The 14,435-nt window shown below is 43.1% G+C and overlaps 1 protein-coding gene across 3 annotated transcripts in view; it reads right to left on the reverse strand.

The window, feature by feature from the left end:
• Positions 1-4,854: 4,854 nt before the first annotated feature.
• The window catches only part of LOC133864387 (protein STRUBBELIG-RECEPTOR FAMILY 5), a 43,032-nt gene continuing 33,451 nt past the window's right edge, over positions 4,855-14,435 (reverse strand). For all 3 annotated transcript variants that reach the window (XM_062300712.1, XM_062300713.1, XM_062300714.1), the window contains 3 exons: positions 6,182-6,318; positions 5,929-6,085; positions 4,855-5,451 (listed from right to left, as the gene is read on the reverse strand). In XM_062300712.1, the coding sequence (XP_062156696.1) occupies positions 5,323-5,451; positions 5,929-6,085; positions 6,182-6,318 (423 nt within the window). In that variant the 3' untranslated portion in view covers positions 4,855-5,322. The remainder of the gene's footprint in view (positions 5,452-5,928; positions 6,086-6,181; positions 6,319-14,435) is intronic.

Genomic DNA, 14,435 nt, shown 5'->3' on the forward strand with positions numbered 1-14,435 from the left:
GGCAAGTCTCCCTGTTAGTCCTACACTAGGAGCCAGGGAGAAAACCCAGCAAAGAAAACAAGGCAAATCTCCCAGTTAGTCCTGCACTGGGAGCCAGGGAGAAACCCTGCAGAGAAAACAAGGCAAGTCTCCTTGTTAGTCCTGCACCAGGAACCAAGGAGAAAACCCTACAGAGAAAACAAGGCAAGTCTCCCTGTTAGTCCTACATCAGAAGCCAAGGTGACAACCCTACAAAGAAAACAAGGCAAGTCTCCCTATTAGTCCTACACCAGGAGCCAAGGAGACAACTCTGCAGAGAAAACAAGGAAGAATGGGGGTTGAATTTAGCCCTCGGTTTTGCAGATTTTTAGAAGGTAGCCAAGGAGACAACCTAGTAGAGAAAACAAGGAAGAATGGGGGGTCGGATTTAGCCCTCAGGTTTGCAGGTTTTCAGTAGGTAGATAGGGAGACAACCCTGGAGAGAAAACAAGAAAGAATAGGGGGTCGGATTTAACCCTCGATTTTGGAGTGTTTCAGCAAGCAGGACACCCGGGTAGTCCTATCCCAGGAGATAGAAAGATAACCACAAGGGTATCAGGCAATTTCAGAAGAAGCCAAAGCTCGGACCTGTTGAGACAAAGAATTCCCACTGTCCAAATGCCTCGAATAAGGGAATTTGGGGGGGGGGGGTAATTGTTGGGAATAATTCCATTCAAACCAGCTTTCGGGTCAGCACCGGTCCATGAAAGAGAAACAGTAGAACTCCTGGGAATATCCTATCCCGGGAGATAGATACTAACCAGCCAAGATAGTAGGATTCCCGGGGTAGTCCCATCCCAGGAGATAGACACCAGGCAACTATTCCCGAGAACAGTTTAAGTAGGTATAATTAGATTGGGTCCCAAGAACGCAGACATTCCGGGACCAAGATTCAACTTAGCCAGTTAAGGGCCAGGACAAGCATGTCCCGGAAACTCAAGTATCGACCGCATTTTAGGAAATCGGGATTAGTCCCAGGAAATCCGGATTAGAATCCCACGAACCAAGATAGACATTACGGTTCAGATCTTGAGATCATGCCCAGTCCCTGAAAATACGAGATTGAGCTAATCTTGGATTCATTGCCAAAGAATCCCGAGATTGAAGGGAAGAGGAGCCCGTGTCTAGATCAAACTCTGACAGTGCTCCCAAGCCAAAGAAGATGAAACCCTGGGAGTAAGGGTGCTCATCATTCAGCCTATAAATAGGCCCCAACCCTAGGTATAAAGATAGACTGAATTTTTGGGATTAAGCAGACTCTTTTTCTCTCAAAAGCTAACTTAGAAATCGGAGCGAGACCCCTAAAAGGGTCTCTGAGGTTTAATTATTTTGCATGATTTTGGGAAAGCTTGAAGAACTTAGAAGGATGCGCTGCGTTCATACCATATCAAAAACTGTACTAACACCATGTATGGGTATTGGATAGTTGGGAAAACAGAGCACACACTCACACACGGGTGGTGATTTAAATATGAAATCCATGGTGGAGTGATTTTTCTCGGATGGAACTTATTTCCAATTGCTTAACATTTTTTGCAAGCTTATGTAGACAAAATTGATGCTTGTTGTCTGCTCCCAAGCTGTTTGATGCGTATTGGACGAATTCTTGATGTTTAGTTTGAGTTTTGTTTTGGGTAGAACTTCCTTACATTCAAACTATAAATGACTTTACTCTACCACGTAAGATTGGAATAAAATTGTTAATTTATCTCTTTTTTCGGTAAGGAATAAAGTGGATCCATTCCTCTATCCGGAAGAGATAAAGCCTATTTGGTAACCTGTTTGGGAAACAATTTTTTGTTTCCAAAACCGGAAACCGTGTTTGAAAATTGTTTGCGTGCATTTTGCAACCGGTTTTAAAAACAAAAACGTAAGAAAACAAAAATGCATGAAACATGAAATATGAAAACAATTTAGAGCTGTTTCCAAAAACAGGTTTGTGTTTTCTATCCAAATACCCTCAAAACATGCGTGGAACCTATTTCCAACTTAAGTGTACAGTGTCGCATGATACCCGTGATCCATGGTTCTAATCTCCACAAATCCATTTTTCTCTGCCTTCTTTATCTTGCTCGGCGCGCTCGCATTCATTCCCCACCTATAAACTCAGACAAAAATCACTCCCCCAAGTGCATCTCAGTGCCATCACTCTCCTCCTATTTGCCTTCATCTACCCTATGAGTCGGGAATCGATTGCAAGTTTTGGTTCTATTTTTAAGGAACCCATTAATTAGCAACTCGTGTTCCAGAGGATCGAAGAAAACTGTGTGAATGATCAACTCCTCTGTTGCAGCGGCTCCAACCAGTGCACTTGTTCGTAGGTTCTGTGGGTTTGTTTTGATTTCTGTGGGTTTGCTTGTTTGATTCGATACCTGTGCATTTGTTTGGGTAACTTCTTGTAAGTTTTTTATCGCACTTTTGGGTGATTTCTAATTCTGTGGCTTTTGGATGTTTTGGGTCAATGTGATATTGCATCTGTTATGGGCTAATTTGAGTCAATTTTGGAGAAATTGAACAAGCCATACAGTACATTTCTACATGGCTTGTTTTGAGTCAATGAGTGCATTTATGTATTCTGTATGGTTTGTGAACGAATGGGTATGTAATCTCATATGCTATTTGATTGTTTTTACCAAAGTTCCAAAGCAAAGCCTTTGTTCCTGTTAATCCCTCTCCTCTTGGACAATTGTTTTGAAGGCTACAATGGAGATGGGGGAACTACTGGGTTGTTGTTTATGTACAATTCTTTGATTAGAGGTTACTCTTCTGCTGGACATGGTGGTGATGCTATCTTGCTTTATATTGAGATGGTGGTTGCGGGCATTGTGCCTGATAAATTCACGTTTCCGTTTTTGCTGAGCGCATGCACGAAGGTTGTAGGGTTTTGTGAGGGAATTCAAGCTCATGGAGTCGTTGTTAAGATGGGTTTAGAGGGAGATGTGTTTATCGGGAATTCTTTGATTCATTTTTATGCAAAGTGTGGGAAGATAAATTATACACGGAAGATGTTTGATGGAATGCTTGAAAGAAATGTTGTGTCGTGGACTAGTTTGGTTTGTGGTTATGCTAGGGGGGGTTGTCCAGAGGAAGCTCCTGAGAATTGATTTTGATGTTTTATTCTTGCATCATTTTTTGTCAATCAGTTGGATCAACAATTCTTGAGGTTTTCTCCGTGGCTGGCTTGGGTCGTTTGGGTAGTGACATTAGAACTCATTGGGTAAATAAGGGGAAAAGCCTCCCCCATTTTGTAATGCTTGTATGAGAGAAATCTACACAACATAAATAAGAGAAATGTGAAGTCAAATTATGTGCACCTGGGGCTGGTGAGAGAAGCTCTTTCTGTCTTTGGTGAGATGCTGCAACAAGGACCACGACCTGATAGAGTTAAAATGTTATCTGCATTCTCAGCAGTGCAAGGCAAATGACCTTCGGAAATGATTAGATGTGTATGATCTTTGGAGTCGGTTATGTTTAACTAGTTTATTATCTATCATGTTTATGCAGCTAATGTAATGTAAACGACACTACTTGACATTATTAGTACTAAGTATTGAGGCTATGGAAGGGTTAATATTTTGTATTATTTGTAATCTTTATTCCCTCAACTTTTGTAGTATTTAGATAAATGGATTATTGCTATTATTGAAAGACAAATGAGTCTACATATCAAACCTAGTTTGAGAAGTATATTTGATTGGGGATTTCTGTTCCAATTCTTCTACAATCTTGTATGTATCATGATTGTACAAGAAATTACTAATGTTATTATTAGAAGCAGGTGGGACAATGGGTCATGATTGATCAATTTAATTTTATTGGACAGGTTTATCCAAAAATATGGGACACACTATTAAGTCTAATGACATAAATTTGACAAAATTCTGTTTGGAAATCACCTAATAAATGGAAAAAACAAAAAATATATAAAAACGTCAAACAATTTTCTATTTTCTTCTTAAGTGAAAACTGTTTTGAAAACAATTGTCCAAACGCCTTAGGTACTGTTTTCTATTTCAAAAACTGTTTTTGAAAATAGTTTGCCAAACACTTTTTTAACTAAAAAACAACATAAAACGATTTTTTGTTTTTGTTCTCGAAAACAATTTTCAAACACAAAAACAGAAATCGGTTTGGCAAATGAGCTCATATTTTCTTATTGTTGTGTTACCCATTTGTTTTTGTGAGTTTATTATCAGGATTTTGGATCTGTTAGTTTAAACTTGGTTTTTATTAAGGTAAGTGTATAAAAATGGATCCTTGGTAGACTTAAAAAGTTGCTGGACAGTTTTCACTTATATAATGATTGTTGTGATATTGTTGGCAAATTGAATGGTTATAAGGTTTTTTGGATATGATTCATGACTTACGAAATTCAGCTTCTTTTACGTTTTGGTCGTTGCTTATGAGATCAGTGCCCGTTTCGTTAATAAATGCCAAGTTCACGTTTTTTTTTACGTTTTGGCACTGATCTCTTTTCTTTTCTAACAGCAACTGAAAGGCAACCATGGCTACCTGCTGCAGAACAGCGGTAGAAAACTTTTCCGCTACGGCCACAGGAGATGAGACCTTCGGTGGAGAAGAAGAGTGCACAGAAGACAATAGGAGCTCAACTGACTAACAGCCCAAAGCTTTCGGCGCCGGAGAAGCAACAGCAGCCGCCGAGGATGCAGGGCCTAAAATCGTACTCGGACTTGAGCTCAAGACCCAACTTTTGTTTAATTTTTTGAGCCAGATTTTATCTACTGTCTGAAAAATCATGGAATTTAGACCCCCAGGAAAAAATAATAATAATAAAATCTCCTTGCACTATATCTATGATAATATCTGGAAGTGTGATGGATCATCTCAAAGAAAATTGACATCAAACAGCCATTTAGAATCACCTTTATTAGCCCTAGTAGTGTCAGAGACAAAGGACACAAAATATATATATCTCTAATGTTTGGGAAAATTTTCAGATGAACAGAAGTGGGATGGTTATATAGCTTAAAGAGTAACTCCCTTCCAATTTCCAAAATGCCCCCCCATTTTGGACTTGTCCATCATTTTAGCTTTTACTTCACACGAGGAGCAGCTTGTACAAGCTTTTCCACAGATTCACTTCATAGACTTGCTCATTCTGCTTTCTTACAAGAAACAAACTTTGAAATTAAAACGCAAAGAGTTTCCGAGAATTCTAAAGAACGCATATCTATTACCAGAAATATCCATGCCGGGGAAAATGCAAAAAGAAAAAATACTCTCCTTCCCCTGAATCTATCTAATAACATGTATATGTATATACAATATTCTGAGCATAAATCACTAATACTCATAGTCATCCATCCGACGAGAAGCCCCAAGATCATCTCTCATATTCATACTTGACCGCTGGACTAACCTCACCAATGCCTGCACCACCTCTGACATCGGTGGCCGAAATTCGGGCTCCAACTAATACAAAGATGAAGTAAAAATGTTAGAACAGTTAGAAGATAAAACAATCGGGAAACAAAAAGCACCAGCCACATAGTTTGTTAAGTGCTCATCAAGCATTAACCCTTTGTCATTTCCAACATATTCAACACAAAGATCATTTTAGTGAAAATTGAGTTGACACATGACATTGAACCTTTGTTGAACCTTGCCTACTAATTAAGATTGCTGGATGACGTAAAATCCAAGTTAGCCCAAAGCCAAGCAAGACTAGGGCCCGCTGGATGTCTAATCCTCTACAAACACCTTGGTACAGATTGAAAAATATGAAAGAACAAGATCCAAGCTATGTGCAAGTGCATGTTTGATTCTCCTTAATTTCTATCTTCGTGTGCAAGTTCTACTTCATTGAGAAACAAAAAATATTGACATGTCTACTATATTTTCTTGATGAGCAGGCTTGCTTTTGGAGAGTGGGAAGGGGGTGGTTCTCACCTGAACACACAGGGCAATAATATCAGCAAATCGGGAGAGTGACTTGGGTGGGTACAGCCCGCGCAAGGCTGGGTCAACCATTTTTCCCAATGCGTCGATGTCATGGAGCTGTGGGCTGGCCCATCGTACAAGGCATTGTTCGGGTCTTGGTTTTGAACTAAAAAGATAGAAGAGAGCAACAACTGTACTTCAGATGTGAGGATTGCATAAATCAGCTTTGTGAATGAAAGATTGATTCAACCATGTAATCTACCTGTCTAAAGGCATCCGCCCTGTCAATAATTCCAACATGACCACCCCGAAACTGTATACATCACTTTTCAGTGTATAGGCTGAAGGTTTTGTGCACTCTGGAGCATTATATCCGACCCCAAGGTTTTGGCTAGTGCGCTGAAAAGAAAAGCTACTTCTTCATAAAGAAATAAACATATAAAATAAAAGTAAAAAATAGGCAACGCTGGAGGCACAGTGGTGCATTACAGATATAACAATGATTAAATTTCATTTGTGAAAGAACGTGTAAAGCATTTGGTAACTTGAAACAGCCAATGACACAACAAAGTACCTTGAAGCAGAACAAAATAATTCAATTGATTGGCATTGTACATCAAATCCATTCTTGGACCTTTATGGAACTCTACTTACATTGTGATCCAACTATAAAATCAGTACATGAAGCAAAAATATATTGACAAACAACACAGCTTTTAGTGAACACCCATGAAACTTTGGTCTCAAAACGAAACATGACTCGCTTCACATTGATATAAGCAAGTTTGTATTCTTTGTGCACACAAGGTGTCCACTAAATCCAATGGCTTCTATTTACAAGAATAATCTTGACCTAATCAGGCACAGTGCTATCCCTGCTGCATCTGCTATGGTTGTTGATACATTCATCTAAGCTTGATTTACATATCCTTAACCAAATCCGTATACCATTATCAAAAGGGAGCAAAATTTAAGCGGTTCATTATTATTGAATTAGAAACCACTATAGTTTCAAAAAAATTATAAAACCTCAAAGCTTGATGATGTAGGCCCCTGGAATGGACAGTAACGCTGAATCCTTTTTCTTATTATTCTTGTTCTATTCTTCTTGATCTCCTTTCAATAATATCTTCTTTTGAGCCAAGCTACAAACAAAAGCCATATTTTATTTTCCAAAACGGTTTCCATGAAGCCCTAGCCACCCTGAGATCTTTCTGCAAGCATAACTACGACATATACTTCTGTATCCTCATTGAGATTGCATAACAACATGATAGTAACAGTACAAAACTAGGTACATTTATAAGGACCCAAACACTGGGTATATAGTAATTAGTGGAACATCTACAATTAAGCCCTTGAAGAGGTCGACTTTAGAGAAGATTGGCAGATTCCAGTCTAAGATCACTCAAGAAACTCTTAAGTTTGATGTAATCCAATAACATGGATAGATATGATCATATAACAACTAATCTGTTTAACCTATATTCCCTTTGTGGGTACACCTGTTGTGCTTGCAGAACTATCTCCATATTCAAACAGGTATCATATTTAAGTATCAACAGATCACCACATCATAATGCTGAACCAGATCAGCTAAACAGGTAAGATTTAAATCATAACCCACTCCTTTGGCAGACCTAGCTTTTACCTCCAGAATACAAACCAACTTTGGGTATAATTTTTTTTTTTTTTTGGATAGGCAAGTAGAAAAATTTTTAAAAAGCGTAAAGGCGTCCCTATGCATACAGGAGGTATACAAAAAGGACACCAAAACAGCAAAAAGAAAGAAAAAGGAAAAAAACGACTGCAAAACCCAAAAACAGAAGGAAACTCAAACACCACAATAGGAAACAGCCCACAAAACTCAGAGACCATTACACCACAACAAGAGCACTCTTGCCTTTGCCTCGGCTAAAACCAAAGCCCCTAGCATCATAATTAATTGAGCACTCTAAATTTTTTACCTCTCTACTCCCTTTAAACTTAGGAGTGGCGACTGAAACCTCTTGATATTGCGTCACATCAATTTGAGCCATTAAATGCAAAAAGCCCTTCACATTCCCCTAGTGGGAGATTGTTATGGACCCGGGTCTGTGATTGAGTGACTGGTTTGGCTAGAGGTAAAGCCGCAGGGTCTATCTTCCTAAGCTTACCTATGGTGAAAGGTGGGGTAAGGGATAATGAGGTATTCGAGGTACCTCTGCCTCCTAACAACTTCTGGAGTTGTGTTTGATAATTTTCTGCATGCCTTTATTCTTTCAAAACCCCATATAAATAGGGTGAATTACAAATACAGCAGTAATTGCTAGATTTCCAGTTTTAGGGAAAGTATAATTCCCTTTATTTGCTTCCTACAAATCAGCTACTAATTGGGAAATATAATTCTTTATTCTTAGGCTACAACTGGCCCTTATTCTTAGGCTAAAACTGGGGAAACACAGCCCCTTATTCTTAGGAATTTCCTACCAAAAAGTCGTGCTCCTCCAGCACAGACTTTTCTCCCCAACCTTCCATATTTGCCTCAGCCACCACTGTGATTAGCATTAAGGTTTGCTAGGGTTTTGTTACGCCTAACATAGGTGCGTAATACTCCTTCCCCCTTAAAATGGCCCTTGTCCTCAAGGGTAAAATTAGGAAAACGAAGCTTGAAGTCTAAAAGAGATTCCCACGTGGCGTCAACTGGTGAAAGCTCCTTCCAGTGCACGAGTACTTCCTTATTTCCTTGTTGGAGTCGTTGGTCAAGGATGGCTTGGGGAGTCAACCTGTTATCTTCGGAAAGAAGGGGAAGATCATCATGAACCGGAATGCCAACTCCTACCCATTTCTTGAGAACGAAAACATGAAAGGCATCATGAATTTTGGCTTTGGGGGGTAGAGCCAATCGGTATGCTACTGGGCTGATTTTCTTGACAATTCAGTAGGGACCGTAGAACTTGGGAGCTAGTTTCTGGTTGTGTCGCTTCTGGATAGATTGTTGCATGTACCCTTGTAGCTTCAAGTAAACCCATTCACCCTCAGAAAACGACTGCTCCACATGACCTTTATCATACACTTGCTTCATTCGGTTCTGGGCATCCAATAAATGCTGCCGCACTTCTCGCAGAATTTCGTCTCTAGCCCTCAAGGTATCTTCAATTGCAGCTGACTTTGTTGTTCCAGGGACACAAGGCAGCAGAGAGGGTGGAAGGCGACCATATACAATCTCGAAGGGAGTCCGCTTGGTGGCCGAATGGTACCCCGTGTTGTAACAATACTCCACCCAAGGCAGCCACTTAGCCCATTGTTTTGGTGAGGAGCTGGTGAAGCACCGCAAGTACATCTCAATGGTGCGGTTTACCACTTCAGTTTGGCCGTCTGTTTGGGGATGATATGCGAAGCTAAAATTAAACTTAGTCCCATGAAGGCGGAAAAGCTCGCGCCAAAAAATTCCAGTAAAGACGGGATCCCTGTCGCACACAATAGAGGAGGGAATTCCATGTAATCTGAAAATTACCTCAAAGAATGTTTGTGCCACCTGTGCCGCTGTATAAGGATGCTTGAGGGGTGTAAAGTGCCCATATTTTGAGAGGCGATCCACAACCACAAAGATGGTGGTTCAGCCATAGGAAGAGGGCAACCCATCGATAAAATCCATGGATATGTCTGACCAAACGTGCTCGGGAATGGGCAGGGGCTGCAGCAATCCAACGGGCTTGGTGTTGGCAGCCTTGTGGCGTTGGCAGATATCGCAATTTTTTATAAAATTGTGGAGTTGTTGCTTCATTTGGGACCAATAAAAAACTGACCTGATACGTTTGAGGCCCTTGTGATACCCCTCGTGAGTGCTGTTGTGAAATTCTACGATGATGGCTGCTCCAATGGGGGATGCCGACTTAAGGTAAATCCGATTCTTGAAGTAAATGAGTCCTGCCTGCACCTGCCACGGGCCCTTGATGTTTTGCTGCTGGATCTTCTCGGACAGAGTTATAAGATCAGGTTCGTGCTGGACTTCTTGCTGGATGGGTTCGATCCAGCTAGGGATTGGTGCGGACACGGCCAAAAGAGCTCCTTCTTGCTGTCGAGAGGGAGCATCAGTCGCACGGTTGTCATAGCCCCTTTTGTACTCTATGACGAAGTCATACCCCATAAGTTTAATCAGCCACCTCTGCTGCGCCTCTGTGGCTATTGTCTGGTCCCATAAAAACTTCAAACCGCGGTGGTCAGTCCGCACTACAAACCTGTGGCCTAGGAAGTATGGGCGCCATTTTTGGACAGCGGTGACTAATGCGAGCATCTCCTTTTCATAGGTGGAAAGGACCAAGTTACGCCCATGGAGAGCTTGGCTGAAGTATGCGATGGGACGTCAGGCTTACATCAAAACTGCCCCAATGCCGAGGCCGGATGCGTCACACTCGATTATGAATTGCTGGGAAAAATCTGGCAGGGCTAATACAGGGGCTTTGGTCATTGATTCCTTAAGCCGTGAGAAGGACTCTTCAACCTCTTCATTCCACCCAAACACATCATTTTTTAGGAGTTGCGTCAAGGGCCTAGCGATAATGCCGTAGTGCTGGATGAAATTGCGGTAGTAGCCGGTGAGGCCGAGAAAACCCCGAAGTGCCTTGAGATTCTGAGGTTTCGGCCATACTAGCATTGCCTGGACTTTATCCGGGTCCACTGCCACACCATTCTTGTCAATAATATGGCCCAAATATTTTACCCTTTGCTGCCCGAAGCTGCACTCGTACTTTCGAACATATAGGCGGTTAATCTTCAAGACCTCCAAAACCTCATTGAGGTGCTGCAAGTGTTCCTCCCAAGATCGACTATAAATTAGTATGTCATCAAAAAAGACAAGAACGAACTTACGCAAAATGCTGGCAAAGATGTCGTTCATCAGGGATTGGAAAGTCGATGGGGCATTCGTGAGGCCAAATGGCATGACCAGAAATTCGAAGTGCCCATGGTGTGTACGGAAAGCTGTTTTTTCTATATCTTGCTCTCGCATCCGAATTTGATGGTATCCGGAACGAAGGTCAAGCTTAGAAAAATACTGGGCTCCCTGTAATTCATCCAGCAGCTCGTCAATCACAGGAATGGGGAACTTGTCCTTGATAGTAATCCGGTTGAAGGCTCGATAATCCACACATAATCGCCACGAGCCGTCTTGTTTCTTGACCAGCAAGACCAGGGATGAATAAGGGCTGGTGCTTGTTCGGATCACTCCTGTATTCAACAACCCAACAATAATCTTTTCTATCTCATTCTTTTGGTAATGGGGATACCTATATGGTCGCACATTCACCGGAGAAGAGCCCTGGATCAGAGGAAGTTTATGTTCATGACGGGGCATTGGTGGAAGGCCTTGTGGTTCTTCAAATAAGTCCCGGAATGCCTCCAAAAGCTGCTGCAATTCTGGGTCACCTATGCTCGGGCAATGCTGCTCTACTCCCAGTTCAACAGCCAGCAGTTGAAGTAGGATGCCTTCAGAACAGCGACGCAGCTCCTTTTGCATTTTCTGCCCTTCCAACACCCGGTTACTAGGGGAGTTTATCCCGATCAGCGTCACCTTCTGCCCTTGCCATTGCCACGTGAAGCTCATGTGCAGGGATGCAAAATCCCACAGGATGGGGCCAAGGTTCTTGAGCCATTGTGCCCCAAGGACCGAGTCATACCCCTGGAGGTCAATGAGAAAAAAATCTAATATGAATAAGGTACCTTCTAGCAAAACTGGTACCGCCGAGCATTTGCCTCTACTGGAGAGTCTCTCCCCGTTTGCAACCACCACTTCAAATGCCGTGTGTTTGTCCGGTAACAGGCCCAACCTTTCCGCCAATTTGGTATTGAGAAAATTGTACGTGCTTCCAGAATCAGCCAACAAAATCACCCGTGCCTCCTGAATGGTTCCAGAAATGCGCATCGTTTGGGGGGTTGGTACCCCGGAGATGGCGTGAAGGGAAATTTCGGGAATCTCGAACTCCTCCTCTTCCTCCGCTTCTCCTTCTCCTGCTGGGCTGGGATGCTCTGCTTCCTCTTCATAAACGCCCTCAATTAGAAAGAGCTTTTTGCACCTATGCCCAGGTGAGAACTTATCATGGCAGTTGAAACATAGGCCCCTATCCCTTCGATCCTTCAATTCTGCTGGGTTTAGCCTTCAAACCACCGGGGCTCAGGTTCTCACTAGATTTGAGGATGGTAATGCAGGTGTGTTGGGCGGACCAGCGGTCCTTCGAGGCTCGAAAAAACTCGGGCTTCTCCGTTGTGACAGTAGCCACCCCTCATATAACCTGGCGAGCCCTACTGCTGAGGTGAGAGTAGTGGGTCGGGAGGCCTGGACTTCCGGCCTGATGTTCTCCTTGAGGCCGCTGATGAACCCACCGATTTGTTGCGCTACCGAGAGCCTTCCAGCCCAGCTCAACAACCGTTCGTATTGCCCCTGGTATTCCCGCACCGTCCCAGTTTGCCGCAACTTCGTTAGGTCCCCCAAAAAATCATCAAACTGCATTGGGCCATACACGACATGAAGACCATCCTTCAATTGTTCCCATGATGCCCCTTCCTCCATTTCTTTAAAGAGCTGGTACCACAATTGTGCCTCGCCCTCCAGATGATAAGCTGTCAGCATCACTTTGTCCTCTTCCGCAGTGTTCTGGAATTCAAAGAATTGCTCCGCTTGACACACCCAACTGGTTGGGTCTTCGGTGCCATCGTACTTAGGAAAATTCAACTTGGCCACCTTCGGAAAGGAGCCGCCAGACTCAGTTCGGGAGGCTGTTCTGCCTGATCGTGAACCGGATGAACTTGCAAATTTGTTGGTCTCCTCCGCTTGAGTTTTCCGGAACTGATCGACGATGACGGCCAGCATCTCCTCCATTTGCTTCTTGATTCGTTCTTCCATCGATCCCATCTGCTTCTCCAAGTTTTCGATCCGTTGCTCTGCCATGCTGAAACTTGGCTTTGATACCAAGCTGTTATGGACCCGGGTCTGTGATCGAGTGACTGGTTTGGCTAGAGGTAAAGCCGCAGGGTCTATCTTCCTAAGCTTACCTATGGTGAAAAGTGGGGTAAGGGATAATGAGGTATTCGAGGTACCTCTGCCTCCTAACAACTTCTGGAGTTGTGTTTGATAATTTTCTGCATGCCTTTATTTTTTCAAAACCCCATATAAATAGGGTGAATTACAAATACAGCAGTAATTGCTAAATTTCCAGTTTTAGGGAAAGTATAATTCCCTTTATTTGCTTCCTACAAATCAGCTACTAATTGGGAAATATAATCCCTTATTCTTAGGCTACAACTGGCCCTTATTCTTAGGCTACAACTGGGGAAACACAGCCCCTTATTCTTAGGAATTTCCTACCAAAAAGTCGTGCTCCTCCAGCACAGACTTTTCTCCCCAACCTTCCATATTTGCCTCAGCCGCCACTGTGATTAGCATTAGGGTTTGCTAGGGTTTTGTTACGCCTAACATAGGTGCGCAACAGAGATCTTCAAAGTTTGGAAGCAAAAACCAACATCTATCGTGGCCCTGGGAGAACCACCAAGCCCTTAAAAAAATCTCCTCTCGAAGATTCACCCACCTCTAAGGAAGACAACAACAGAGGAGGGCTCCTAAGCCTTGGCGGAACACCTACACCCCTCATCTTCACACCCACAGGCTGAGTCGAAGAGAGAGGAGACCCACCCACTCCGCTCTAGAGAAGGAAGCCACACCAAAGAAGGCTAGTTGGGGGAGACTTACTAACCATTCCCCGACCAGGCTCCGAAGAGGGCTAGGCACCAAAAGGCTGCACCATCAAAGCACCGATCGCCGTCAAAGCCTCGTCAATCAGAGAAGCGTCCAACTAAGCTCTTCTGCCTACCTTCGATCTATGGCAGTATCTCAGCACCGATTTGGACTCCGATGGGTAGATAGGAGCCCCACACTCCGACATTACCGGAAAAGAAAAGCAGAGCCTTTCACCCAAAGCAATTGCCCCCAAAGAAGTGGGATCGAAGGAGAACCCTACCGGAGAAGACCCCTCATTAGCCGAGTCCACCTTAACAGCCGAGTCAACCCCCAAAAAGAAGGCTTGTACAAAGGGTTGTCCAGAGGACACTTGATCAAAAGGTAGAAAGGCTTGCACAAAAGATTTCAGCCCAGAAGACTCCAGAACAGGACTAGAGGAAGTCGGGACAACACCAAACGCAGCCACCAACGACGCTGAACCTGAAGTCGCAGAACCCGTAATCACAAAAGCATCTGATTCGAAGGCTTGCACAAAAGATTCCGGCTTAAAATACGCCAAAACAGAACCAAGGGAACTTGGAACAGGACCATTGGTAGCCGCTGGCAACGACAGCCCAGGAATTGCACGAGTAACCAAGACCCGCCCATCAGCCGTTCCAAAACCTTACTAAGACACCAAGCTCAAATCCACAACAGCGTCAGAACCCACCAAAACAGCCTTCTTGGTATTGGACGTGGAACCCAAGCTACTGGACCCTACCCAAAACCGGTCCCTTCTTAAAACCACCTTAGCCCTCTTGAGCAT

This window comes from Alnus glutinosa, chromosome 3, assembly GCF_958979055.1.
Source record: "Alnus glutinosa chromosome 3, dhAlnGlut1.1, whole genome shotgun sequence".
In the NCBI taxonomy this organism is placed as follows: domain Eukaryota; kingdom Viridiplantae; phylum Streptophyta; class Magnoliopsida; order Fagales; family Betulaceae; genus Alnus; species Alnus glutinosa.